Source organism: Octopus sinensis, linkage group LG3 (genome assembly GCF_006345805.1).
Source record: "Octopus sinensis linkage group LG3, ASM634580v1, whole genome shotgun sequence".
Lineage (NCBI taxonomy): Eukaryota > Metazoa > Mollusca > Cephalopoda > Octopoda > Octopodidae > Octopus > Octopus sinensis.
Window position 1 is genome coordinate 154922985 of NC_042999.1, and position 27374 is coordinate 154950358.

The following is a 27374-nucleotide window of genomic DNA, read 5'->3' on the forward strand; positions in this document are numbered from 1 at the left end:
GTTTCGCCAATTCAGTAATAAAAATAGTATTTATTTACTCAGGCTGGCTCTTCAGTAAGATTCCTGTTAATGATGGGAAGACCATATCAATAGACCCATGTGCGTCTATCGAAATGCTCTTTCTAAACTATTCAAAACACTGCGCAGACTCAGAACAAACCCGACAAAATAGGGGATTGTGGTATATCGTCTAACGGTCAGAAATTTATCGAGATAATATGTAAACAAAGATAAATGCGATACAATAAAATTAATTATAATCGCCGGTGTACCAGTATATTATATATATATATATAATATATATATATATATAATATATATATATATATACCGTAAATCCTCGAGTATAATCCGTATTTTCCCCAATCCCTAGTGCGTACTATATACGAGGTAAAAATGAAAATTATTTTCAAAGCAATGTCCGAGATTCTATTTGCTGTCCGGCAATGTTTATTCAGACGCATTTTGTGATGTCGGGCGCGAAAATACCTTAAAGTAAGCCTAAAAGCAATGAAGTCATAAAAGAATCATCCATAACTGGCAGTAAGCAACATTTATTAAACGTTATTACTGTTATTTCTTAATTTTCTGCAAACAAAATGCACAAAAAAGCTACACGTTTGCATTATGTTATATATACAACAATAATAAAGGACGCTACCGTATACATTTTTACAAACCAAGGACGTTATATAGACCTTCTTGACTCAAGTTAGAGAAGGAGTGCGTATTATACACAAGGTTTAGGTTTTTCAGAGGTACAGCCTCCTAAAAATCCCCTGCGTATTATACTCAAGGGCGGACTATACTCGAAGATTTACGGTATATATATATATATATATATATATAATATTGTCCTACCCTTCGAGCCAGGTAGTAGATGAAAGAGAGACAACTGAAGAAGGGGAATATTCCTTATGTTGCATGTCTCGTTTCTCTGTTTGTTTTTTTCGTTGATCCCCCCAAAAAGTTCGTTTCTATGTTTTTGTTTTTGTTTTTGTTTCTCGTTGTGTTGAAGGTTTTTTTTTATGTCCTGTACCCTTATATGCATATATATATATATATACATATATAGGCGCAGGAGTAGCGGTGTGGTAAGTAGCTTGCTAACCAACCACATGGTTCTGGGTTCAATCCCAGTGCGTGGCATCTTGGGCAACTGTCTTCTGCTATAGCCCCGGGCCGACCAATGCCTTGTGAGTGGATTTGGTAGACGGAAACTGAAAGAAGCCTGTCGTATATATGTATATTTATATATATATATATATATATATATATATAGGTGTGTGTGTGTGTGTGTGTGTGAGTGTTTGTGTGTCTGTGTTTGTCCCCCTAGCATTGCTTGACAACCGATGCTGGTGTGTTTACGTCCCCGTCACTTAGCGGTTCGGCAAAAGAGACCGATAGAATAAGTACTGGGCTTACAAAGGATAAGTCCCGGGGTCGATTTGCTCGACTAAATGCGGTGCTCCAGCGTGGCCGCAGTCAAATGACTGAAACAAGTAAAAGAGTAAAAAGAGTAAAGAGTATATATATATATATATTATATATATATATATATATATTAAAAAAATAGGTGTTAAGGTCCTGTCTATATATGGATTGGCTGAAGTTATGTAGTTATTAAGCTTGTACTTTTATACTACACTACGGAAGACGGTAGGGATTATAATTTTTGTATGACTTAATAGAGTTGTCGGTGTTTAGTTACGTATTTAGGAGTGGTTGTAATTTACTTACTGAATTTATTTACCGTTACGGTCGTACATAGGGTAAATGTATTTGAAAGTTGTGGTTTCTTTGGTTTGTTTGTTCCCAAACACCACTTATTTTAGTGGTGTTGACACTGCTGTATTGAATGGTACTGTCCAAGTGTCGAAACCATAATGATATCTGTGGGGCAGCTGATGATGGAGGTATTTTGGATTGTTGGTATGGCTGTGGAATAGTATTATAACACATCCTTTTGATATATATATATATATATATATATATATATATATATATATATATATATATATATATACATATATTTATATATATATAAGATATACTCCCCAATTTTATCATATATATATATTAATATATATATATATGCTCGTGTCTGTGTTTGTTGCCCCATCATCGCTTGACAACTGATGTTAGTATGTTTAAGTAACCGTAACTTAGCGGTTCGGTAAAAGAGGCCGATAGAATAAGTACTAGGTTTACAAAGAATAAGTCCTGGGGTCGATTTCTTCAACTAAAGGCGGCGCCCCAGCATGGCCGCAGTCAAATGACTGAAACAAGTAAAAGAAAAAGGAACATATATGAAACATCAACCAGCAATTATATCTGTCTTGCATTTCAATCATTTTTTTTCTCTCTTTTTCTAGCGTTGGTAGCTGGAATTACGCAGGAAACGATCGATCAGATAGCCACCAATATGGATATCAAACATGACATATTGAGCAACCTTGATGATGGCTTACGCACCTTTCAAGTACAGTTAACCATTACCAACCGTGGCAAAACTGCCATCCCAAAAGATGGTTGGGTGATCTACATCTGTTACATACGTATGATAGAACCGAACTACTTACCAAATCCTAAAGGAGTTGTGAGAGATGGTATCAAGATTACTCATCTTCAGGGCTGCACCTTTGCTCTGGAACCAGCTTCTACTTTTGAAGCGATTCAGCCAAATGGAGTAAAGAAGATCAAATTTTTAGGAGAAAATTGGATTGTATCTAAAACTGATATAATGCCAAACTGGTAAATTTGCCTATCTATCTATCTATCTATCTATCTATCTATCTATCTATCTATCTACCTATCTATCTATCTATCTATCTATCTATCTATCTATCTATCTATCTATCTATCTATATGTATGTATGTATATATATATAATATATATATATATATATATATATACCTATCTGTCTGTCTGTCTATTTAGCTATCTGCCTACCTGTCTAACCACCTGTCTATCTATCTATCTATCTATCTATCTATCTATCTATCTATCTATCTATCTATCTATCTATCTATCTATCTATCTGTCTGTCTGTCTGTCTGTTTATCTGCCTGTATGTACGTATGTCTGTATGTAAGCCTGTCTATTTAGTTATCTGTCTGTTTAGCTATCTGTCTGTCTAACCACCTGTCTATCTATCTATTCATAAACGTACGAACACACACACACAAACACGCACACACATGCATACGCACATACACGCATACATATATACTCACACATACAAATATATACACATGCATGCATATTTATCTCTGTATCTCTCACTCTATGTATGTGTGCGTGTGTGTGTGTGTGTGTTTGTGTGTGTGTGTGTGTGTGTGTGTGTGTGTGTGTGTGTGTGTGTGTGTGTGTCCAAGTTACTCTTGCGAACCACAATCACGAAGAACGTTATATATGCATCCCTTAAAATCTTAACCGATTGTACACGAAGAAATACTGTTCATACTTATTCATACTTATTCAAAACGTCCTGTAGAAACCATCGTACTTATAGTACACTCTTTAAGTCACCAAGCACTTGTACGTAATATGCAAACGCTCTATTTGCATCCAGAAAGAGTAATCCAGAAATAGATATAACAATCATTTTAACTTTTAGATACACTAAAGCGAAAAAAATGACGAAAATATGCTACTGCAATTATTCAATTCAGCTTAAAATGGAACATCATTGAAAGATTTAAGATTTTACAGGAACAAAAATAGAAAATGTGATCTTTGCACAGCTGGAAAAAGAATATTATTCTTTATACTTGTCATTGCACTGATCTGTACTTAAATACTAGATCTGATATTTTCAAAAAGTGTATACACTTTGACAAGCACTTACTAAGTAACCGGATACTACTGGTACATCCTGATTAAAAAGATCAACCAACATCCCTGCCCGTTCACTTGTCTATTTCCTTTCCCTTTTCTCCAACTACCCATTAATTAACACATTAGCAGAGATATAAATATATGCCAAGGGATATTTCTATATTAATGTTTATTAACAAGTACAGGTTCCCATTATTATACCCTTGTTCTTTTTATCCCTTTTCTCTTTTCACCTTTCCTCTCTTCTCTTTAGCTTGTACTATTGCGCTACATTTTGGACTTTAGTTTATTTTAATTATTCATAATATTTTGCTTATGCTTTCATATGTAAATACAAAGGGAAACAAATTTGCCTGTGCAGTTAGACACTCACTCCTACAAGTGTCGTCGCTCTCTATAAAACTGTATTAGATTAAGTGCTTTGTTTGTTTGTTCGTTTGTTTGTTTGTTTTTATTTTCTTTAAAACTATAATGAACAAATATGTCTTGTATGATGAACGTGTTATTAATCACTAATTAGGCATGAAATTCACCGAAACCAAAGTATGTATGTATGTATGTACATATGTGTGTTTTTGTGTCTGTGTTTGTCCCCAACAACACCACCACCATCGCTTGACAACTGATGTTGGTGTGTTTGCGTCTCCGTAACTTAGTGGTTAGGCCAAAGAGACCGTTAGAATAAGTACTAGGCTTAAAAAGATTAAGTTCTGGAATCGATTTCTTCGATTAAAAGCGGTGCTCCAGAATGGCTGCAGTCAGATAACTGAAACAAGTAAAAGAATAAAAGAGAAAATACTCTGTAATGGGGTTGACATCAGGATGGTATCTCGGTGTATGCAAAAATGAAACGTTGGAGCAGGTCGGGGTCCTCCAATCCGTTAGAGCCCGCGGAATTGTCTAACAAATATGCCATCACAGAAAGCAGGCGTAAAATGATAATGAATGTAAAACTTTCTAAGAAAATTTAAACACTGCGTGTAAATACAATATATTATAACCGTTGATGTCTAACATAGCAGAACAAGTTATGCACTGTATATAAATACTATAAATTTTATGTACGCTAATGTCAACATGGATAGGTGCCAACCTTGGTACGATACTCTTGAAGTAAAATAATGCCATAAATCAACTTGCAAATGAATGAACCACTAAAGTCTGGATGTAAAGCAATATTTTACAGATTCGAGCTGGCAGAAACGTTAGCACGCCGGGCGAAATGCTTAGCGGTATTTCGTCTGCCGTTACGTTCTGAGTTCAAATTCCGCCGAAGTCGACTTTGCCTTTTTCGGGGTCGATAAATTAAGTACCGGTTGTGTACTAGGGTTGATCTAATCGACTGGGCCACCTCTCCAAAAATTTCGGGTTTTGTGCCTAGAGTAGAAAAGAATATTTTACAGACACACACCTACGTACTCGCTCGCGCGCACACACACACACACACACACACACACACTCACACACATATATACTCATACTCGTATGTAAATATATAGAGAGAGAGAGTGGGAGAGAAATTTATATATATGTACACACACTCACACATAGACAGATGTATATAATACGAGGTGGTATCAAAAAGTTCTGGGACTAGTTATATTTTACATAAATTTTAACATCAGCTCCTTCAAAATAGTAACTTTGCACAGCAATACACCGGTCCAAGCGTTCCTGCCACTTTTCGAGTCCGGCCTGGAAGTCGCTTTCCGTAAGCGAATCGAGGACCTACGATTTGTTCTCGATCTCGAGAATGGTGTTAAAAACGGTGACACATTTGAAACGCATTTTCATCTTGGGAAAGAGATGGAAATCCGCAAGTGCTAAATCTGGCGAATAGGATGGGGTGCTGAAGCGATGTCATGTTGTTTTGGGCGAGAAACACACGAGTGAGAAAAAGTTCGCTGACAGGGTTCATTGTTGTCATGAAGAAACCAATTCTTCGCGCTCTTCGGATCCGATCTCAGGCGGCGAGCTGGCAGAACCGGTAGCACGCCGGGCGGCGAGATGCTTAGCCGTATTTCGTCTGCCGTTACGTTCTGAGTTCAAATTCCGCCGAGGTCGACTTCGCCTTTCATCCTTTCGGGGTCCATAAATTAAGTACCAGTTACGCACTGGGGTCGTTGTAATCGATTAATATACCTATGTCTGTCCTTGTTTGTCACCTCTATGTTTAGCCCTTGTGGGTAATAAAGAAATAGGTATTCGTCTGCCGTTACGTTCTGGGTCAAATTCCGCGAGGTCGGCTTGCCTTTCAAGGGGTTAAGTACCAGTTACGCACTGGGGTCGATATAATCGACTTAATCCGTCTGTCTGTCCTTGTTTGTCTCCACTGCGTTTAGTCCCTTGTGGGTAGTTAAGAAATAGGTATTGAAGGCGGCGAGCTGGCAGATACGTTAGCACGCCGGGCGAAGTGCTTAGCGGTATTTCGTCTGCCGCTACGTTCTGAGTTCAAATTCCGCCGAGATCAACTTTGCCTTTCATCCTTTCAGGATTGATTAAATAAGTACCAGTTATGCACTGGGGTCGATATAATAGACTTAATCCGTTTGTCTGTCCTTATTTGTCCCCTCTGTGTGTGGCCCCTTGTGGGCAGTAAAGCAATACGTATTTCGTCTGTCATTACGTTCTGAGTTCAAATTCCACCGAGGTCGACTTTGCATTTTATCCTTTCGGGGTCGATAAATTAAGTACCAGTTGCGTACTGGAGTTGATCTAATCGACTGGCCCCCGTTCTAAAAATTCCGGGTCTTGTACATAGAGTAGAAGATAAAAGAATATCCTTCTCCCCATGAACATATTTAATGGTCTATTGTTGAGATTTAAGTAAAAAAAAATTCTGGGATTTAAACTGTAATTTAGAAACAAAAGTTCAAAAACCAAAAAAAATGTTAGTCTTTGAATAGTATGATTTCGCAAAAATTTTCTGAAAATTCCAAAAAAAATTAAAACGTTTTGAGGGGTTATTTTCCGTATGTAAAACAGAATTCCCCCAATTTTAATCGTCAACCAAATTGAACTGACCGGTCTTGGAAAACCTCCTAAAGCTATAGACGAAGCACTTTCCTCGGCCCAAACGAACAAATTTAAATATAACTGTAACTTATTTGTATTTTAAACTTTCAATTTTTGTTTTTCTGTTATATTAGGTATGTCACTGCCCCGGGTTTGACACCAAGAACTATCGTCAGTACAGTTGGAAACAGTTTTGTCGGCGATTTCGACAAAGTAGAGAAATGGAAGAGATATGATTTCAAAGAAAATTCTAGCGAGTTACACGATAAATACGACCCGTATACTACGAAATTTCGTTATGCCATCAATGATATTAAAGATCTTGGTAAATCTCCAAGTTATGTTATACCGACACCACTGGAAATAAACGTTGATGAGAGTAAAACCATATGCTTAGGAACTAGAGATTGGGTGGTTATATACCCGGATGTGCTTCTTAATGAGGCTAACTACTTAACAAGTAAGTAGAGCGTTTATTGTTTATTATAATTAAATAATTTCTCTTCGGAAGGAAAGTGAACAAATGCGTAGTGGAATCTGCGGCTAACTCCAAAAAAGAAGATAATCTCAAGAATCCTCCGAGATAAAGCGGCGAGCTGGCAAAATTGTTAGTGCGTCGAGCAAAATGCATAGCGACATTCCTTTCAGCTCTCTACGTTCTGAGATCAACTTTGCATTTCATTTTATCGAGATCGATAAAATAAAGTACCAATCAAATTTCAGGGTTGGTAGTTGTGACTCAGCACCTCCCCGAACAAATTGTTTGCCTTTCACCAATGTTTGAAACAATATTAGATAATTTCCCCATAAAGATTGACCATACTACCGAAGTCAGAAGACCAGATATGATAAAATAAACGGTGTAAGGTTATACATTTTGTAATTTCCTCTGGAAGTTAAGGCGGCGAGCTGGCAGAAACGTTAGCACGCCGGGCGAAATGCTTAGCGGTATTTCGTCTGCATTACATTGTGAGTTCAAATTCCGCCGAGGTCGACTTTGCCTTTCATCCTTTCGGGGTCGATAAATTAAGTACCAGTTACGCACTGGGGTCGATGTAATCGACTTAATACTTTTGTCTGTCCTTGTTTGTCCCCTCTGTGTTTAGCCCCTTGTGGGTAATAAAGAAATAGGTGTACGGTTATACATTTTGTAATTTCCTATGGAAGTTAAGGCGGGGAGCTGGCAGAATCGTTAGCACGCCGGACGAAATGCGTAGCCGTATTTCGTCTGCCGTTACGTTCTGAGTTCAAATTCCGCCGAGGTCGACTTTGCCTTTCATCCTTTTGCGGTCAATTAAATAAGTACCAGTTACACACTGGTGTCGATATAATCGACTTAATCCGTTTGTCTGTCCTTGTTTGTTCCTTCTGCGTTTAGCCCCTTGTGGGTAGTAAAGAAACAGGTATTTAGTCTGATTTAATTTTCTGAGTTCAAATTTCGCCAAGGTCGACTTTGCCTTTCATCCTTTCGGGGTCGATAAAGTAGCAGTTGCGTCATGGGGTCGATCTAATCGACTGGCTCCCTCTCCAGAAATTTCGGGCCTTGCGCTAGAGTAGAAAAGAATATTTAAGGCGGCGAGCTGGCAGAAACGTTAGCACGCCAGGCGAAATGCTTAGCGGTGTTTCGTCTGCCATTACTAGTTAGCAACTTCCTTATGTTTCTATCTAAATTGTTTAGTCTACTGTCTATGCGATTACCCCTGCTCCATATCTAAGGAGTGACCCCACCCCCCGATGTTAATAGCTACAATCTTATTCCATCCGTTTAATTTCGACTTAAGGATCAGTCGCAGTCTGTGCAAGTACTCCACCTTAAATTTTTCTGTCATTCCTTTCTCCATCAATTTATCTATTTCCAAAATCCCCAAGTACTTATAGCCTGTCTCTTCTATTTGCTTCATAATCTCCCCCGACGGCATCGCTAGCCCATCCATACATTTGATTTTGCCTCTCTTCAAGACTAACACACCACACTTTTTCAGTCCGAACTCCATTCTGATATCAGCGCTGAAAGATATACACCGTATCAATGACGGAACTGACTCGGGATTCATCTTTACCATAAAGTTTGAGGTCATCTAGGAACAACATTTGGTTGACTTTTTGTTGGCGTCTTTTGAATACATACCCAGCCCCTCCTTTTCTCATAATCAGTGTTAGTGGTATCAAGCACAGTACAAAGATCAATGAGGACAGACAGTCCATTTGGAAGATGCCTCTCCTGAGTTGATTCTCCTGTTTATTATTATTGTTGTTGTCGTTGCTGTAATCATCATCATCATCATCATCACCTCTCGAAAGAGCTGTTCTTCACTCCTGCTCCAGAGCGTCGGCTGCGGGGTCACTCCGAAAAGCTCTATCTGCGACGATTTCATCTCAATCGAAGGAGAGGGGCTTTCTCCGCCCGGGTTGCGGATCCGTGGAATAAGCTGCCGGACGAGATAGTGAAGATGCCGACGACCGCTTTGTTCAAAGTCTCTCTTGACCAGAAATGGCCTGAACTCTTTGCATGAACACCCTCCCTGTACATAACTCTATGTCCCCCTACATGGCCTTGCTTTTTGTTTTTTGAGCCAAAAAACTAACTTAACTTAACTTAACTTATCACCATCATCATCCTCATTATAAATCTGTAATCGTTTTCATGGATTTCTAAATGTTTACCGTAATTTTTTTAGAAAAACTGCCTGTGACGAAAACCAAACAGAAACCGCTCAATCGCTATATCGAGTTGGATATAAAACCAGTTAAGGTGACAATTAATGGAAAATTACAAGAGAAAGCGGAAGCTTATACTTTGGAAGTGGTTCCGGGAAAGGAATATATCAAAATAACTGGTCAAGATGCTGCTGGAGTATTTTATGGCATACAGTCACTAATGAGTTTGACTAGTGACAACTACATCATACCGAAGTCAAACATAACAGACGCCCCACGATTTGCTTACCGCGGTATGGAGTTTGATGTGGCGCGAAACTTTTTCGGCAAGGAGACTGTGTTTAAATTATTCGATATGATGGCAATTTATAAGCTGAACCGCTTTCATTTTCATCTGACCGATGATGAAGGCTGGAGGTTGAAGTTCGAGGGTTTAGAAGAACTAACTAAGGTGAGGCGATAGCAATGTATTCACACAATTTGATTTTGTTTTGTTCTATTGTTACGTTTCCTTCGTCGCAATTTTCTTTGCAGATGTACATACACACAGACACACACATACACACACACATCTATGGACTATGAACAAGGGGTTTGCAAATCCAGTAATCAAGATACACTTTCAATTTCGTACCTATTATTATTGGAGCAAGAAGGTACATACCAACAAGTCTGGAGCAAAATTTGGTTGAACTTGGAAACTTGAAGAGAGAACGCCGAGGTCGACTTTGCCTTTCGTCCTTTCGGGGTCGATAAATTAAGTACCAGTTACGCACTGGGGGCGATGAAATCGACTTAATCCGTTTGTCTCTCCTTGTTTGTCCCCTATGTGTGTAGCCCCTGGTGGGCAATAAAGAAATAGGTATTTCGTCTGTCTTTACGTCCTGAGTTCAAATTCCGCCAAGGTCGACTTTGTCTTTCATCCTATCGGGGTCGATAAATTAAGTACCAGTTACGTACTGGGGTCGATCTAATCGATTGGACCCCTCCCCCAAAATTTCGGGCCTTGTGCCTAGAGTAGAAAAGAATATGTCTCTGGGAATATTCTAAGTGTTTCTGTTTAATTAGTTGCTGGAAATAAGCGCCGGATTATCCAACAATGTTTACCGCAGACAGCTTGATATTCTATCTTGATTAAGATTTATTTCTCAACTACTAAATGTCAAACAGAACCACTTGAAAATCTCTCAAGACTCGGTGGACAGTCTTGTTTTTAATTTCTTTTTGACTACATTTTCTTCTTCTTCTTCTTCTTCTTCTCTTCTTCTTCTTCTTCTTCTTCTTCTTCTTCTTCTTCTTCTTCTTCTTCTTCTTCTCCTCCTTCTCCTTCTCTTTCTCCTTCTTCTCCTCCTCCTCCTCCTCATTATTATTATTACTATTATTATTACTATAGATAGATAGGAGGAAGATAGATAGATAGATAGATAGATAGATAGACATACATACACACGTGTGTTTATGAATATATCTTTATATATAAAACTGTAGTTGTGTGAGTGTCTGTCCCCTTCGATTTAGATTCCTAACTACTCCCACATTTTGCGGTGCAGTTTAACCAAATTCGGGTAGCTTATAGTCGTGATTCATATCGAGCCCGTCTGGGTATTAGCGCGCGTCTACGATGAGTCTATGATTTTAAAAATAATTTAACATCATTTTTTATTCCATTTTAATGCATTTTTTTGCTATTTTTTTTGCTATAACTCTCTAAAAATGCTTATATAGTTATTTCCCTTACAAACACGAGCAGCGCCGGGCGATACTGCTAGTATATATATATATGTTTCTGCTACAAGATGCAATGCACTCACAGATGAATGCTTGAGTATCACCGTGTAGTCTCATTGGAGCTTCAAACATGAAATATATATATATATATATATATATATATGACATATAAAACAAAGTGAAGTTGTAAGGTACCTCACGAGTGGAAATATATATGAAAGAAGGTTTGAAAATGCAATTTTAAAGATGTTTTATTCACTTGACCGGTTTCACTTTTTTAGTAAAAGATTGTCAACAGTAAAATGTAAAAGCTTTGTATAAGCTTTGTTGTGTTAAGTACTGGTAGTGGAAACATATATAGTGTAGCAGCAATATATATATATAATATATATATATATATATATATATATATATATAATATAGATATAGATATAGATATACATACATATACATATAAATACATACATACACACATACACACACACACACACACACACACACACACACACACACACACAATATATATATATATATATACATAAGGATAAGCATATCAAAAGGGGTCCGTAGGAAAACTCATTTAAATAAAAGTTTTGGGAACCACTGATGTATTTTTTATATTTTTCATGAACTATACCGCAAACATACATACACACACGTATGTATGTATATATGTATGCACACACACACACATATATGTATATGTGTATATATATATCTATATATATATATCTATGTTGCATCTATGTTGCATAGATATATATATAGATATATATATATACACATATACATATATGTGTGTGTGTGTGCATAGATGCTGAAATCATCAACAGAATCTCCAAGGCAAGCAGCGCGTTTGGGAGACTGCGAAAGAAAGTCTGGGAGCGGAGAGGAATCAGCCTCAACACCAAGCTGAAAGTCTAACGGGCAGTCGTGCTTACCATCCTACTATACGGCTGCGAGACGTGGACTGCTTACCGAAGGCACGAACGCCAGATAAACCACTTCCACCTCAGGTGTCTTCGGAACCTCCTTCACATCCGCTGGCAGGACAAAGTCCCAGACACGGAAGTTCTGAAGCAGGCAGATCTCCCTAGCACCATCACGATCATGCGCAAGGCCCAGCTGAGATGGGCGGGCCACGTCTCCCGCATGTCCGACACTCGCATCCCAAAACAGCTCTTCTACGGTGAACTCAGCCAGGGCAAACGCAAAGTCGGAGGGCAGAAGAAGCGCTTCAAGGACAGTCTCAAGGTCTCTCTCAAAGACTTCTCCATCGGCACAGAGACTTGGGAGACACTTGCTGCCGACCGCTCATCCTGGCGCAGCGCAATCACCACAGGAGCAGGGACAGCCGAGGAGGGACGGATTCGGTCAGCAGAGCAGAAACGCCAGATGCGGAAAGCCAGAGCCGCCTGCACCAGTAGCACGGCCCCTACCCACTTCTGCCCCACCTGTGGGAGGGGCTTCCTTGCCCGGATTGGCCTCACCAGCCACCTCCGGTCTCATAGCGGCAGTTCCACCAGATGATGTCAGTGGTCATCTTCGAATCCGAAGGACGAACATTATTATGTATATATATATATACATGCATATACATACATACATACATACATACACACACACACGTATGTATGAATGTGTGTGTATGTATATGCATGTATGTATATATGTATTTCTTTACTACCCACAAGGGGCTAAACACAGAGGGGACAAATAAGGACAGACAAACAGATTAAGTCGATTACATCGACCCCAGTGCGTAACTGGTACTTAATTTATCGACCCCGAAAGGATGAAAGGCAGAGTCGACCTCGGTGGAATTTGAACCCAGAATGTAACGGCAGACGAAATACGGCTACGCATTTCGCCCGGCGTGCTAACGTTTCTGCCAGCTCGCCGCCTTCCTTGTATGTATATATACATATACATATGTGTGTGTGTGTGCCTCTGTGTATGTGTGTGTGTGTGCCTCTGTGTAAGTGTGTGTATGTGCCTCTGCGCGTGTGTGTGTGTGTGTGTGTGTGTACGTGCGTGCGTGCGTGTATCCGGCTTCTACAGCATCCACCTGGAAAGTAAACAGCAGTTTTCTTTCGTTAATCTAAATTCGCTTGGATAACATTGATTTAATCAGGTCAAGCCGCTAGAAGAAGAAAAAGAAAAGAAATCACCTCAGTTTTGGATCTCAGGTGAGGGTTTAAGCTTGTTTATAACAAACAGTAAGGAATGCTTTTGATGAGGAAATCCAATCTATAGGTGTTGATCAACAGAACATTACAATCACCCGAACAAACAGTTTTAACATGAACGTCTCAGCCCTCGGTAAACATGGCACATTTAATGGTGTGACTGTTGAATGAATGCAACATACTTAGATTGAAAGCCTCAACTTAGTATTTCTTCACCTTTTTTTGCTCTGCAACCTTCGACAAAACTCTTATTCGGTCTTAACTGACACAATATGAAACTCGTCATTGAAAATTCACGCCGCTAAAGTACACAAACACTTCAAATAATGTCTATATGATGAATGTGCTTGTGTGTGAGTGTGTGTGTGTGTGAGTGTGTGTGTGTGTGAGTGTGTTTGTGTATGTGTGAATGTTTGTATATACATATATATATATATATATGTATGTATGTAGGCATGCATATATATATATATATATATATATGTATGTATGTATAGAGAGAGAGAGAGACAGACAGACAGACAGACAGACAGACATACACACACACGCACACACATACATACACTCACACACCACCTGGCACTGATGCAATTATACAAATTAGTAAAGAGATCATCCCCTCCGCCCCGCTCACCTGTTCCCACATGACCTAGATAAACTAGCTATAAAAACTCCCGATGAACAGAAATATTTCGCCACTGAGTTCGATTCCACATGAGGAAAAGTAAATTATGATAGACTGGCGTCGCATCCTGGAGATTTGTTTCATATCCACTCAATGCTAAAAAAAAAAAAAAAAAATTAAATTCCATGAATCCTCTGTATCTTCTGCATTAAGGAATCTATGCATTCATAAAAGTTTCACCGTAAGGTGACGTTCCTAACGCAAGGCAGGTTTCCATATTTCTGGCAGAATCGTTAGCATGCCGGGCGAAATGCTTAGCGGTATTTCGTCTGCCGGTACGTTCTGAGTCCAAATTCCGCCGAGGTCGACTTTGCCTTTCATCATTTTGGGGTCGATTAAATAAGTACCAGTTACGCACTGGGGTCGATGTAATCGACTTAATACCTATGTCTGTCCTTGTTTGTCCCCTCTGTGTTTAGCCCCTTGTGGGTAGTAAAGAAATAGGTTTCCATATTTCTTATAATGTCTTCCAGTGACTTCCGTGTGACATGGAAACCAATGGAAAAGTGGGTTTCACGTTACGGAATTCCAACACATGACTTTGAAGAGTAGTAGTTTTGTAACGCGGTTGTCTATAAATTGACAAACGAAATTCTACCTCTGTAATCCAAAGATTTAAATGTTATTGTTCTCTCTTTCTTTCTTTCTTTCTTTTTTATATGTTATCAGGTTGGAGGACATCGATGTCACGATCTTGATGAAACGAACTGCATCATGCCACAGCTTGGCTCCGGACCCACGACGATAGGGAGTGGATCCGGTTTTTATACCAAGGAAGACTATCAGGAAATTCTTCAATATGCCAAAGAAAGACATATTCAAGTGATTCCTGAGATCGATATGCCAGGGCATAGCCATGCTTTAAACAAAGGTAAGTGCTTCAAAATATAAAACTGGTTTTCGTTTTTAACGGTAGAACTCGAAGCAGAGAAAAATAATATATATATATATATATATAATATTATATTAAATTAGAGATAAAACCACTATTAGGCAAATCATACAATGAAAAACTTAAGCCAATATATAAGATTAATTAATTTATATTATTTAAATATATATCAAAATTATTAAAAAAGATAATTAATATAACACTACGATCGATTAAATTATCTCTAATTTAATATAATATAATATTTTACTATAAGATTGGATTCAATCCTAAATCTGATTTTTCCCTGTAAGTTTGGATTTATTCCCTAATATTTTATTATATATATATATATAGAGAGAGAGAGAGAGAGAGACAGACAGACAGACACACACACACACACACACACACACACGCACACACATACACTCAGACACCACCTGGCACTGATACAATTACAGAAATAATAATAATAGTGTGCAAGTATTTAGAAAAAGCCGAAGGCTGCCCGTGGGACACGAAACCACAACTGTCTGTAAACTTGACAGACGTTTTACCATTGGAACAAAGTAATCCTTTGAATTTTTCAATCCATTTTTAAAGATGTTTTGATCATACCAGCAAGAACTGTTGCTGTTTACGTCCTAAGGACGTAAATTTGGGAGGGATTAAATAATTAATTTATTACGGTGGATAAAGCTATAATTAAAAGAGTGTAAATATTGTGTCTGTGGAGGCACATGGCCCAGTGGTTAGAGCAGCGGACTCGCGGTCGAGGAATCGCAGGTTCGAATCTCAGACCGGGCGATGTGTGTGTTTATGAGCGAAACACCTAAGCTCCATACAGCTCCGACAGAAGGTAATGGCGAATTTCTGCCTTCATCGCCACAACTTCCTCTCACAACTTCATCGCCACAACTTCCCCCTGCATCTTGCAGCTCACCTGCGACGGACCGGTATCCCGTCCAGGTGGGGAACCTATGCGCCAAGGAAACCGGGAAACCGGCCCTATGAGCCAGGCGTGGCTCGAGAAGGAACAAACACCAAACAGCAAATATTGGGTTTAAAAAACATTTGGATCGAAAAATTCGAAGGCTGTCCGTGGGACGTAAACCCACATCTTTTATAAATATGGCTGACGTTCTACCATGCGGTCAAAGCAATTCTTTGAATTTCTTTATCCATTTTAGACGCTTTGTTCTATCCAGGGTTTTCTTAATCCAGTATTCACACGCTGTTACTTGCAGATTTATCTACTTCGAGTTCCAGCGTTAAAAATGGATTATTTCACGTCTTTCGAAGTTTCTAAATTTTTACGATACAAAAACTATTTTTGTTTATTTCGGAGATGTAGTTGTCTGGAAAGTTATTTGATCCGAGACTGTGTGTTGAAACTGAAGCAATTACATGGAAGACATATTAGCCATTCATATATACACAAAAATTGTTGACTACAGTTATAGATGTTGTAGAACTGTGTCGGTGACCAGGTCACAGATAGTACGACGAAAATGTTGACACCAAACAATAAATGTTTAATTTTTTATTATTGAATGGCTAAATGTGACTTCCATTCTGCAATTGCTATTTTTGTTTTATTTATTTTTATGCGCCCTTTTCAAACCAAGCCAGGCTCATGGACCCGGTTTTCCGGTTTCTATGGCGTATGTGTTCCCCCCAGCTGGACGGGACGCAGTCCATCGCAGCGTTACTCAAGAAACAGGACGAAAGAGTGAGAGAAAGCTGGAGCGAAAGAGTACAACAGGGGTCGCCACCACCCCCTGCAGGAGCCTCGTGGAGCTTTAGGTATTTTCGCTCAATTAACACACACAACGCCCGGTCTGGGAATCGAAACCGCGAGCCCGCTGCTTCAGCCACTGGGCCATTGCGCCTCCGTTTTGGTTTAGAATAGTTGAAATAGTCTTAGCAAAGTAATGGTGCATTTGGCAGATCCGTTAGAGCATCAGCGACAAGTATTGTAATATATGTTCCGACATTTTGTGTTCTGTGTTCAAATCTCGCCGAGGTCAACTTAAAATCTTACCCTTTTTGGAGTTGATAAAAAAAAAATCCCTATTTACAGTTGTCTACTAATGGAATCATTCTAGCGTCAGACAAGAAGAATATAATATTTTCTCTAGCACTTTAAGTCCCGAGTTCGAATCTTGCTGTATCGTATTTGTGGGGTACATTTAACCCTTTAGCAAATATATATACCGCATATATGATGTGCAAAAGCACCAGCAGATTGCGATAGTCAATAAAACAGAAACAGGATTAATTTTTTTTCTTTCTGTGCAGCCCGGTACTGGTCGGCGACCTAGTGGGGACCCCTGGTCTAATTGACAAGATAATCACGAGATGAATGCAAAGTGATTGGTATGAATCCTAGTTAATTTCTTCGATGTGACCCTAGATTTAATTGCTTCAGGGTGTAATTACAACGACAATAATTTCTGCCTTTTGAAGGGCATGTGTCTTTACAAAGCATTATTTTATCGAGTTAAACACTAACTCGAAAATAACAGAGAAACCAGAAACTATAGGGGCATAGTAAAAACCCTTTCAAAATCCTTCTCGCAACACTGAGAAGACATTGTCGTGTGGTTAAGAAGCTCACTTGGCAACCATGTAGTTTTGGGTTCAGTCCCACTATACGATACCTTGGATATCTTCTACTATATCCCTGAATTGTCCAATGTCTTGGAAGTGAATTTGATAGACGGAAACTGTATGAAAGCCTGTCATATAGGTGTGGCTGGTTGGTAAGAAGCTTGTTTCCAAACCACATGGTTCCGGGCTCAGTCCCACTGCGTGGCACCATGGACAAGTGTCATCTTCTTTAGCCTCGGGCCGATTAAGGCCTTGTGAGTGGATTTGGGGGCTGAAACTGAAAGAAGGCCATCGTATATATATGTATGTATGTATATATATATATATATATATATGTATGTATATATATATATATGTATGTATGTATATATATGTATGTATGTATATATATATGTATGTATGTATATATATATATGTATGTATGTATATATATATATGTATGTATGTATATATATATGTATGTATGTATATATATGTATGTATGTATGTATGTATGTATATGTATGTATGTATGTATGTATGTATATATATATATATGTATGTATGTATGTATATGTATTTATGTGTTTGTGTTTGTCCCCAACCAACATCGCTTGACAACAGATGTTGAGGTATTTACGTCCCCGTTACTTGACTGCTCGGCAAATAAGGCCGATAACATAAATACTAGGCTTTAAAAAGAAATAAATGCTGGGGTCGATTTGTTCGACGAAAACCTCTTAAAGTGGCACTCCAGCATGGCCGCATTTGAACTCAGAACGTAAAGGCAGACAGAATACCGCTAAGCATTTCGCCCGGCGTGCTAACGATTTTGCCAGCTCGCCACCTTAAGCACCTTATGATATTAAGAAACTTAGGTAACGAATAAAGGTTTTTGAACATAAATTAGGCTTGAAATGAGATCGCAATTATAGTAGGTATTAGGTGTCCTATATCTTACTTGAAGCGTTTTGTATCATGTACTTATTTTTCTTGTACTGTCCGTCACAGCCATATTGAAGCTTTTCTTTTTTAATGAAAGCCATGTATGATAAAGCAAAGCAAACATTTATAGCAACACACACAAATAGAATAATGGCATGTACAAAAATAAATGTCAGAGCACGCTTATGAGCGAACACCGTTGCATGAAGTAAGAAGGGTCATTGAAGGTAATGTACTGTTAACAGTAATCAGGGAAATGAAGCAAAATATCAATGAAATGCTTGCGGGTCTGATTGCTAACGGCTACAGTTTGGCATAGATGTGAAGAATGTAGCAGAAGAATAACTACTGTAGGGTTGCTTTGTAGACCTCTTTTGTCTTTCCTTCAGGAGCATAGATGAATAAGTTGTCTGGATGGCCAACTCTGGAACAACCGCCATGTGAAAAGCAAGATGTTTGAAGGTCCAATCCGACAACTTTCAGCGACTGACCTTGTGCTTTGTTAATTGTCATGGTGAAGCTGAGTTTGAGTGGGGACTGAAGTGTGGTGGAAGCACTCCGTCGGTTACGACGACGAGGTTTCCGGTTGATCCGATCAACCGAACAGCCTGCTCGTGAAATTAACGTGTAAGTGGCTGAGCACTCCACAGACACGTGTACCCTTAACGTAGTTCTCGGGGATATTCAGCGTGACACAGAGAGTGACAAGGCCGGCCCTTTGAAATACAGGTACAACAGAAACAGGAAGTAAGAGTGAGAGAAAGTTGTGGTGAAAGAATACAGCAGGGATCACCACCATCCCTGCCGGAGCCTCGTGGAGCTTTTAGGTGTTTTCGCTCAATAAACACTCACAACGCCCGGTCTGGGAATCGAAACCGCGAGTCCGCTGCCCTAACCACTGGGCCATTGCGCCTCCACTAGGGGACTGAAGTATCTGCATAGGGTAGGGGCTGTTTGTTGGGGTTAGAGGAATTTTCGGAATGAAAACGGTATCGTTTTCGCCGTGTCCCGTGATAATTTGGGCTTCAATGACATAGTCCAGCATTTGTTTGACCACAAGGCGCGTTCCATTGCATAGTGTGGGTATGTAGGAGGATGACAGGACAACCGACTTTTAAGTGAAGTTCATGGGCAGGGAGTCCTGGAGGATCTTGGGAGTTGAGAAATTTAGTTGGAAAGTGTGTAACCTGATCGAGGTCGGAAACAGTGCCAACTGATCTGTAACAACGTTCTTGAGAAGGTAGCTGGCTAAGTAAGTCATAGCTAAGAGTGTTCCGGCAGGGATGGTGGTGATCCCTGCTGTACTCTTTCACCACAACTTTCTCTCACTCTTACTTCCTACTTCTGTTGTACCTGTATTTCAAAGGGCCGGCCTTGTCACTCTCTGTGTCACGCTGAATATCCCCGAGAACTATGTTAAGGATACACGTGTCTGTGGAGTGCTCAGCCACTTACACGTTAATTTCACGAGCAGGCTGTTCCGTTGATCGGATCAACCGGAACCCTCGTCGTCGTAACCGACGGAGTGTTTCCAAAAGAAAAAAAAAGCTAAGAGTGTTGACAGCTGCATTTGTAGGTGCAAGAACAACCCTGCCGCGAAGCCAATCTGGCTTTATTTATTCCTTTGTAAAATTTGGGTAAATGGCAGAACATAAGTCATCAGGGCTGCAGACAGTGTGGCCAATGGTGGTAGTGTCAATGTATTCATTGTCGTCAGACGTAATTTGTCCATTGCCGATTTTAAGGAGCATTTCCGAACACTGGGATGTAGGCTGACCAGTCTGTAGCAGTGATCTCATGTTGATGGTGAGTTGTTTCGATTGGACATGCGGCCAAAGGATAGATTTTTAAGGCAGGCATTAATTTCACCGGCGGGTGTTCCTTTGGGTATAATAGGTAGAGTTTGCCGAAAATCTCCTTCAAGAAGTAGAGTCGCACCTCCAAGGATGTTATTGTTTGATCTAAGGTCTCTCATTGTGGTATCAAGAGCTTGTGCATATATATATATATATATATATATATATATATACACAAGCTCTTGCGGTACCTATGAATAATAGTACCCTCTTTATAATATAAATAAGTATTTTCAAAGTTTAAAAAATTTACAGATTTTTTCTCTTACGAGGTTTTTCACGCTAACTACTGATAATTTCTTATAAAGATTTTATCCTTATTTTTAAATATATATATATATATATATATATATATAGAGAGAGAGAGAGAGAGAGAGAGAGAGAGAGAGAGAGAGAGAGAGAAAGAGAGGGGGAGTAGTTGATAAAAGTTTTAAAGCACACGTTATGGAGAAAGGGAACAGATGCTATAATGTCATAATCTATAATAGAATTCAGTACTTGAATGTTTGAAAGCCAGCGTTGACTCTTACAGAATTTAATCCCGAGGGTTATATATTATACTGTTATACTTTAAATCATCAGTAAGATGGTAGAATATATCTCTTTTATATTTTAGCGATGCAGTCACGGTACAATAAATTAGTGCAGAATGGTCAAATGAATGATGCGAAGCGCTATGTTTTGGTTGACCCGGATGATACAAGCCAGTACAAGTCGATCCAGATGTATACAGATAATGCCATTAACCCATGCTTGGAAAGCACGTACAACTTCATTGAAAAAATCGTCAAAACTTTGATTGAATACCACGAAACGATAATGCCTTTGCAAGTATACCATTTTGGAGGAGACGAAGTAGCTAAAGGGACTTGGCAAAATTCCACTGCTTGCAAAAAGGTCGTGCACAACAGTTCCAATGTAAGGAAATTCCAACGACTTTTTAAAGTTTAATTTTAAAGAATTAAATGAGAAATATGATCTGAAATCAAACGGTCACCTAATATATTTTAAAATCTTTCAAATTTAATGTAAAGCTTAATTTGAAACTCTTTTACTCTTTTACTTGTTTCAGTCATTTGACTGCGGCCATGCTGGTGCACCGCCTTTAGTCGAGCAAATCGACCCCAGGACTTATTCTTTGTAAGCCTAGTACTTATTCTATCGGTCACTTTTTGCCGAACCGCTAAGTTACGGAGACGTAAACACACCAGCATCGGTTGTCAAGCGATGTTGGGGGACAAACACAGACACACACACACACACGCACACACACACACACACACACACACACACATATATATATATATATATATATATATATATATATATATATATATATATATACTTATATACGACGGCTCCTTTCAGTTTCTATCTACCAAATCTACTCACAAGGCTTTGGTCGGCCCGAGGCTATAGTAGAAGACACTTGCCCAAGGTGCAGAAGCTTAAAAATTTTATCTAAAAAGTTGAATGATAAATAACATAAATGAATAACCCAGCAGTTAAATACGTCAAAAGTGATAGTTTTTTAGAGGGAGGTTGATCTAGAAATTGGAGCACCAACCTAAGTTGACGGCCAGTCACATACTGTCACTAGTGCTGTGTCCGTAACTACATACACACAACACAAGCACTTAATTGGTTACGACGATGAGGATTCCAGTTGACCCGATCAACGGAACAGTCTCCGCGTGAAATTAATGCGCAAGTGGTTGAACACTCCACAGACACGCTTAGCCTTGACGTAATTTTCATGGAGATTTGCAGTGACACAAGAATGAGACGAGGCTGGCCCTTTGAATAACAGGTACAACTCAATTTTTCCGGTTGAGTTTACTGTAGCAATGGGAAATAAAGTGTCTTGCTGAAGAACAAAAACGCGCCGGCGGGAATCGAACTGACAACCTTACGATCTTGAACCGAACACCCTCACCACTAAGCCAGGCACCTTCACGTGTCCGTAACTAACTGACCCAACATTCAACGTTCAGATCTAACAAGTCATGAATGACTTGCTCAGCTACTTCGCTGCCCCACCAAGGCGATAAATTGTCGCTCTTTCTCCAGAAAATAACCTGTGAATGTCTAAATGCCCATAACTGATGTTAACCCATTGCCTGCCAGGAGCCCTATTTGGGAATCTGCTAAAAATAGTCTCACTGCTGGTTGTTTATTGTATTTAAAGTGAATTGCTTATGGACATTGCATTTTCAGATTACGTTGATAATCTAAAAACTTATAATCTTAACTAATAAATGTTTTTACTTTTCAAAAATATTTTCAGCCGCATGGAAAAGAACTTGTAAAAGAATATTTCGTTCGAAGACTCTCCAATATCACTGCTACTTATGGTATTAATTTGGCTGCCTGGGAAGACGGTGTGATGAAATCAGGAACTGAACCATACAATATATCAGCATTAAAAAATGATAAAATCTTTGCATACGCTTGGGACAATGTCTGGGAATGGGGCTACTCAAACCGAGCTTACAAATTAGCTAATGATGGTTTTAAGGTACGTAAATTGAACGTTTCGTTATTATTAAACAATCTTGTTTTCCTCTGTGGTGGTGGCAGTTGCAGGACGTCCAGACCTTGGGTAGTCTTCAAGATTCTCCTTTCTCCTCCTAAATTCAGCTACCCACTTTTTCACTGTCATCCCCCAATGTAGCAACAATATAGATATGAATATGTGTGGGGCTAAATCACTTTTCTGGGGGTATTTAATAACTCCATCAGGCTAAATTTCGTCCATTTTCAAGAGAAATCGCTACTACTTACATTTGAAGTTTTCTTTGAATAATCACATACCAGTTTACCTAGAAAGAAACAATGCAGTTATTAATAAGAAGAGTTGAAATTGTGTAAGATTTCATAGCCCTAGCATCATTCCTTCATAGTCAGCTTATGAAATTTTCTGCCCTCCCTTGTGTATATAAATACACATATATAGATATAGAGTTTACTGTTCCGTTAAGGAAATATCTCCAAAAAGAAAAACAAACGTATTCCATTCAGTGAGAGATAAATATTATTTAATGTACGTGGTATAAAGACACGAGCAGCTAATAGTTTCTTGCTGTGAAGACACGTGTCTAGACATGTTTTTATAACACGCGTTGGAGACTCAGGTAAAATACAAAACACAAGCACACCGATTGGCCGGTTACTGCATTAGTTTTCCTGGGCTGGTAGATGGCTATGATCTTTTATCTTTTCATTGTTTCAATCATTAGACTGAGGTCATGCTGGGACACCGCCTTGAAGAAATTTTTTAATCGAATGAATTGCCACAAGTACTTCTTTTTTCTTCGTTTTTTTAAGCCCGATACTTATTCTATCGGTCTCTTTTTCCGAACTGTCAAACTACAGAGACGTAAACACACCAACACCGGTTGTCAAGCGGCGTGGGGGTGGGGACAAACACAGACACACACACACATAGATATATATGTCGACGGGCTTCTTTCAGTTTCCGTCTACCAAAGCATTGGTCGGTCCGAGTCGATAGTAGAAGACACTCGCCCAAGATACCACGCAGTGGAACTGAACCCGAAACCGTGTAATTGGGAAGCAAGCTTCTTAACACAGAACCACGCTTGCGCCTATGCATTAAGAATGATACATAGATGACTATTTTAATTTAAAACTACCTCAGTTACATACACCGGATAAAAAATAATGTGTGTGTGTGTGATTATAATGATTGACAGAAATTCTTATGGTTTCTGCTTGTTCCTATGATACTTCCTAAATAGACATGGAATTATAATAGAAGACTAATAACAAATGTCTTTTATTTCGAACTAGCAGTATCGCCCGGCCTTACTCGGGTTTGTTTCGACCCTTTAGAATTGGAATTAAAATTTTGCATTATGTAGCTTGTTATTCTCTTTAAGTGAACATTTTTCTGGTTGAAATACACCGAAAAATGGCGACACAGCAGTCAAAAAATCGTAAAAAAAATAGGGATTTTCATAGAAAAAAAAGCACTTTTTTGATGTAAATAATTTTTGGTCTTAACATGGTCCGATTTGAATTTTTTCTTCTACGGAAGGAAGAGCAAGCCTTCTTCTATCATACTCTCAATTTTGGTCAAGTTGCGCCGCAGGGTCTCGGAGGAGATAGTGTTAGTTGAAGGCTACCAAACCTGCCATACACAGACAACTTCAGCTTTATACTAGCAGTATCGCCCGGCGTTGCTCGGGTTTGTAAGGGAAATAACTATAAAGCATTTTTAGATAGTTATAGCCAAAATATAGCAAAAAAATGGGAAAAAAATGATGGTAAATTTTTTTGAGAGTTAAAAAGGTGGAGTTGCGTCCCCTAGACAGTCTGTGGTTTGTGTTTCTGATTCTCGACCCCATGTCGAATTTATCGATTTTTTTCAGAACTGGGGGAACTTTTCAAAATTTTTGCTGCGTTAGTTTTGAATTATGACATTGGGCTATGTGTGTGTCAAGTTTCATCAGAATCGGTTGAAAGCCGTGGTCAGGGTGAGGGTACAACCTAACAGACACACAGAAACACACACAGACAAACTGCCGTTTATATATAGAGAGATTTTTATCTCAATTTTTTTTTTTTTTTTTTGGTCTATTTCCATTTAGATTGTTATGTCACAAGCTACTCATCTCTATTTCGATCATCCTTACGAACCAGATCCAGAAGAACCAGGCTATTATTGGGCTACGAGGTTTACAGACACACGCAAAACATTTGGTTTTATGCCCGAAAACATTTATGGCAACGCCAAAGTAGCAAGATCCGGAGAGCCTATAACGAAAGAACAACTTTGTGGAAAAGAAGGCAAAACCTGTGTTAAGCTAAAGAAGTTTGAAAATTTAGCAGGTATTGATTAGCATGCATCTCGCGTCGTAAATTATAAATGTATTGGCCTAAGCCACTTTTGATTTTATTTATATATGTATATATATATATATATATATATATATATATATATATATATATATATATATATATATATGTCTCCGCAAACAATAACTCTCTTCTCGAATGGGCCTTGGTGCCCAAATCCTGAATTGAAAGACTTCGCCAGGTGGTGCTATTAAGTTAGACATGGCCTGGGCCAATACTGGCCAAAACCTTTTGTAAGTTTTATATATATATATATATATATATATATATATATATATATATATATATATATATATATATATATATATATATATATATATATAACCACTACGCCATATGCCCACGGGCATATGGCGTAGTCATGATGGGTATACTGGGCTTCGTATATTTTACCCCACTGTCACTTTGATGGCATGCACTGCTCTCTCACTCAATAATAATGATAATAATAATAATAATAATAATAATAATAATAACATCGAAAAATATCTTAGGAATGAGAACCCAGGTTCGAAATTTCACCAAGACACCTGATGAAGGCTGGAGGGTATATCAGCCGAAACGTTGTGTTAACAACAAACAAGATGAGGACAAATGTCCGTCAAATGTAAATAATGTACTTATTATTTCTTTTCATCGTTCCTTACTTCTTTCTGTCTTTAATTTTAGGTATGCAAGGTCATTTATGGAGCGAAACTGTGAGAACTCCTGAGCGGTTCGAGTTTATGGTTTTCCCCCGTTTACTTGCTTTATCAGAAAGAGCTTGGCACCGAGCCCCTTGGGAACTTGAAGAGGACAAAAAGAAACGAGAAGAAATGAGGAAGCAAGATTGGGAACGCTTTGCAAATACTATTGGATACCGAGAAATGAAACGTCTTGATCAGTTAGGAATAAGATACCGAGTGCCACCACCTGGTGCCATGTAAGCTAATTTTGTCATCGTCGTCGTTGTTGTCTTTTAACGCCAGTTTTCCATGAGGTGGATGGTTTGTTAGGAGCTGGCAAGGCGGCGAGCTGGCAGAAACGCTAGCACGCCCGGCGAAATGCGTAGCCGTATTTCGTCTGCCGTTACGTTCTGAGTTCAAAATTCCGCCGAGATCGACTTTGCCTTTCATCCTTTCGGGGTCGATTAAATAAGTACCGGTTACGCACTGGGGTCGATATAATCGACTTAATTCGTTTGTCCGTCCTTGTTTGTCCTCTCTGTGTTTAGCCCCTTGTGGGTAGTAAAGAAACAGGTATTTGGTCTGCCGCTATGTTCTGAGTTCAAATTCCGCCGAGGTCGACTTTGCCTTTCATCCTTTCGGGGTCGATTAAATAAGTACCGGTTACGCACTGGGGATCGATATAATCGACTTAATCCGTTTGTCCGTCCTTGTTTGTCCTCTCTGTGTTTAGCCCCTTGTGGGCAGTAAAGAAATAGGTTTGTTAGAAGCTGGCAAACGAGAGCGCTGTACGAGGCTCCATTTGTATGTTCTGGCATGGTCTCTACGGCTTGATGTCCCTCCTAATGCTAGTACTGGGTACTTTTTACGTGACACCGGCACGGGTGCTCTTTACTTGGCACCTGCATGGATGCTTTTCACATGGCACCAGTGCTTTTCACCTGGCACCGGTGCTTTTCACGTAGCACCAGTGCGTTTCACGTGGCACCGGTTCTTTTCACGTGGCACCGGTGCTGTTCCGTGACACAGGTTATTTTCCGTGGCATCGATACTTTTCACGTAGCACCGGTGATTTTCACGTGGCACGGGTGTTTTACGTGGTACCAAATTATTTATCATTGAATATGTTGTTGCTTTTTGAGGCAGGTGTAGCTGTGTGGTAAGAAGCTTGCTTCTCAACAACATGGTTTTGGGTTCAGTCCCACTGCCATGGCACCTTGGACAAATGTCTTCTACTATAGCCTCGGACCGACCAAAGCCTTGTAAGTGGATTTGGTAGACAGAAACTGGAAGAAGACCGTCGTGTGTGTGTGTGTGTGTGTGTGTGTGTGTGTGTGTGTGTATGTATGTGTGTCTGTGTTTGTCTCCCACCTTCGCTTGACAACCGATGTTGGTGTGTTTACGTCCCCGTAACTTGGCGGTTCGACAGAAAGAAACCGATAGAATAA

General features: G+C 39.2%; 1 protein-coding gene across 2 annotated transcripts in view; it reads left to right on the forward strand.

The window, feature by feature from the left end:
• Positions 1-27374, forward strand: part of LOC115209344 (beta-hexosaminidase-like) — a 66563-nt gene that overhangs the window by 35457 nt on the left and 3732 nt on the right. Inside the window, exons 2-9 of one of the 2 annotated variants that reach the window (XM_036501507.1) lie at positions 2376-2754; positions 6991-7316; positions 9535-9965; positions 14786-14987; positions 20997-21298; positions 22668-22898; positions 24994-25257; positions 27220-27232. In XM_036501507.1, coding sequence (XP_036357400.1) covers positions 2376-2754; positions 6991-7316; positions 9535-9965; positions 14786-14987; positions 20997-21298; positions 22668-22898; positions 24994-25245 — 2123 coding nt within the window. In that variant the 3' untranslated portion in view covers positions 25246-25257; positions 27220-27232. Of the gene's footprint in view, positions 1-2375; positions 2755-6990; positions 7317-9534; positions 9966-14785; positions 14988-20996; positions 21299-22667; positions 22899-24993; positions 25258-25930; positions 26184-27219; positions 27233-27374 lie in introns of those variants that run through there. The other variant, XM_029777711.2, reaches the window with a different exon arrangement.